The sequence below is a fragment of the Carlito syrichta genome, unplaced genomic scaffold, assembly GCF_000164805.1.
Source record: "Carlito syrichta isolate Samal-C Ts95f unplaced genomic scaffold, Tarsius_syrichta-2.0.1 Scaffold309435, whole genome shotgun sequence".
In the NCBI taxonomy this organism is placed as follows: Eukaryota; Metazoa; Chordata; class Mammalia; order Primates; family Tarsiidae; genus Carlito; species Carlito syrichta.
In genome coordinates, this window is record NW_007253531.1 from 88,223 (window position 1) to 89,588 (window position 1,366).

General features: G+C 52.3%; 1 protein-coding gene across 1 annotated transcript in view; it reads left to right on the plus strand.

Moving 5' to 3' along the window:
• Positions 1-1,366, plus strand: part of FABP6 (fatty acid binding protein 6) — a 7,303-nt gene that overhangs the window by 2,262 nt on the left and 3,675 nt on the right. Inside the window, exon 2 of the mRNA XM_008067239.1 lies at positions 660-835. Coding sequence (XP_008065430.1) covers positions 660-835 — 176 coding nt within the window. The remainder of the gene's footprint in view (positions 1-659; positions 836-1,366) is intronic.

A 1,366-nucleotide genomic window follows, 5' to 3' on the forward strand; every position in this document is an offset into this window, starting at 1 on the left:
GCAGCCACTGCACTCCAGCCTGGGCGACAGAGTGAGCCTCTAACTCAAAAAAAAAAATAGTTTTTTGAGTCAGGGTCTCTCTCTGTCGCCCAGGCTGGAGTGCAGTGGCACCATCACAGCCTACTGTACCCTCCATCTCCTGAGCTCAGGTCATCCTTCTGCCTCAGCCTCCTGAGTAGCTGGCACCAAAGCAAAGACCCGTTTCACCACATCTGGCTAATTTTTAAAATTTTGTGTAGAGATGAGATCTCACTAGTTGCTCAGGCTGGTGTCGAACTTCTGAGCTCAAACCATCCTGTCTGGGCTTCCCACAGTGTTGGAATGACAGGTATGAGCTGCCACACCCGGCCAGATTGGCTATTATTGTGCCAGCAGCATCACAAGACATGATCACATTGAATTTAATTTTTGCAGCAGCCCTGTGAGATGGGCCTTATTATTCCCACTTTGCAGATGAAAACACTGAGGCTCAGACTGACAATGAGTTGCCCCCGGCGGCATGGCTCGTGGCAGAGCTGGATTTTATTCATGCACTATCTGTCTCAGGCACTGGACTCTTACCCGGCAGGCCAGCCCGCTCTGGAAGAGGAAAGCACTTTCCCCAAATCTCAGGGTGAAAGGCCCCTCTTATATATCTGTTCTGCTTGTCCCTGGCCCAGGGCTCTCCAGCGACGTGATAGAAAAGGCCCGCAACTTCAAGATCATCACGGAGGTGCAGCAAAACGGGCAGGACTTCATCTGGTCCCAGCACTACGCCGGGGGCCACACCATGACCAACAAGTTCACCATTGGCAAGGAGAGTGACATACAGACCTTGGGGGGCAAGAAGTTCAAGGTGAGAGGCCGAGATTGATACCCCCCCTTGCCCCGCCCCCACCGCACCACTAGCCAAGGGCTGTCTCCATCTAACATAGCCTCCCTGCCCCAGCCCAGGCATCCTTCTCTAGTTTTTAGCCTCCAGCACTAAGAGCTGGAGTTGAAGGCCTGCTGTCCAGCATCTGACATCAGTACCTGCACTTGTCTGCCCCTTTGTAATGACGAGGAGCAGACCACCACCCGATCACTTTAATGATCTTCCCCCATCAAGGGGAATGGTTAAAAGGACTCAACCACAAGCACCCAGCAGCCATTGCCTTGCTAGACTCTGGTGTGGCCATGTGCTCTTAGAGCTGTGGCTGTCGCCATGCTTCCTGGCTTGGCACCCTCCACCACCTTGGGGAGGTAAATCTTCTCTCTCCTTTCTCTTTCTCTAATTTACTTTTAAATAACTTTTCTTTCTTTTTTTTTCTTTTTTTTTTTTGAGTTGGAGTCTCACTCTGTCGCACAGACTGGAGTACAGTGGCTGCTCCCGGCCCCCGCCGCCCCG